The sequence below is a fragment of the Centruroides sculpturatus genome, unplaced genomic scaffold (genome assembly GCF_000671375.1).
Source record: "Centruroides sculpturatus isolate CEXI.00-Female unplaced genomic scaffold, Cexi_2.0 scaffold7511, whole genome shotgun sequence".
NCBI classification, from domain to species: domain Eukaryota; kingdom Metazoa; phylum Arthropoda; class Arachnida; order Scorpiones; family Buthidae; genus Centruroides; species Centruroides sculpturatus.
In genome coordinates, this window is record NW_019391619.1 from 1 (window position 1) to 1,340 (window position 1,340).

Here is a 1,340-nt window from a genome sequence, read left to right on the forward strand (position 1 = left end):
TTCAAAGCAATTCGTTTGATATATTTCATTGACAACGGCAATCACACGAATGAAATTTCTACGTTGTGGGAAGAAAATTTTCTGAAATTATTAAATGAAGTAAAACTGGAATATGTTAAATTCTCCGTGTTTACAGGAAAAACTAATGAAGAAGAATTTAATAAATTAACAATATATAATATTCCAATCTTTATCATATCGCAAATTTTTATGTGTTCTTTCTCCGTTTTCACTTGCATGACTAGAAGCTGCGTAACAAGTAAGCCTTGGATTGGTATTGCTGCGTACTTAGCATCGATTCTTGGTACTGTAGCTGCTTTTGGTATTCTGCTACTGTTTGGTATGGAGTATATTGATTTTAACGTAGCAGTTCCCTTACTTGTTTTAGGTCTGTTTATTACGCTATCGTTTCTATTGAAAAAATTACACATTCCATAACAATTCTCTGAATATTATGTATTTCTTTTATAGGAATAGGTTTGGACGATTCGTTCGTCATACTATCAGCTTGGAGAAAAACTAATCCAGAAGATCGTATGAAGAAGCGAATAGGTGATGCGTATTCTGAATCTGCCACTTCGATTACNGTGAGTAGTGTAACAGTTATAATCGTGTTTCTTATATTTATTCCAAATTTGCATTGCGCAGTTTGTGTTTGTTTCAGTATTGTATCTATTGTGACGTTCTTTCTCCGTTTTCACTTGCATGACTAGAAGCTGCGTAACAAGTAAGCCTTGGATTGGTATTGCTGCGTACTTAGCATCGATTCTTGGTACTGTAGCTGCTTTTGGTATTCTGCTACTGTTTGGTATGGAGTATATTGATTTTAACGTAGCAGTTCCCTTACTTGTTTTAGGTCTGTTTATTACGCTATCGTTTCTATTGAAAAAATTACACATTCCATAACAATTCTCTGAATATTATGTATTTCTTTTATAGGAATAGGTTTGGACGATTCGTTCGTCATACTATCAGCTTGGAGAAAAACTAATCCAGAAGATCGTATGAAGAAGCGAATAGGTGATGCGTATTCTGAATCTGCCACTTCGATTACAATAACCACACTGACTAATATCGCTGCATCGTTAATCGGATTTACAATTCCGTATCGAATAGCTAAAGTAATATTTACATATACAGCAGTCAGTTTTATATTTACTTATTTGTATCAACTGTCGCTTTTCGGTGGATGTCTGGTATTTAGTGGATACAGAGAAAGTAAAAATCTCCATGCTATATATTGTAAACCTGTGAAATGGGATCAAAAGTTAGGTAGTATCTTTTTTTTTTTATATAAATTACTTTAAAAATAGAATAAGATATTTTATAAATTATAAATA

The 1,340-nt window shown here is 32.8% G+C and overlaps 1 protein-coding gene across 1 annotated transcript; it reads left to right on the plus strand.

Annotated features, from left to right (window-relative positions):
* Positions 1-705: 705 nt before the first annotated feature.
* LOC111617584 (patched domain-containing protein 3-like) lies at positions 706-1,272 on the plus strand (the record flags this gene model as incomplete). Its single annotated transcript, XM_023358865.1, has 2 exons — positions 706-856; positions 940-1,272. Coding segments are annotated over exons 1-2 (484 nt in total), but the record flags the coding sequence as incomplete, so codon positions are not given.
* Positions 1,273-1,340: the final 68 nt, after the last annotated feature.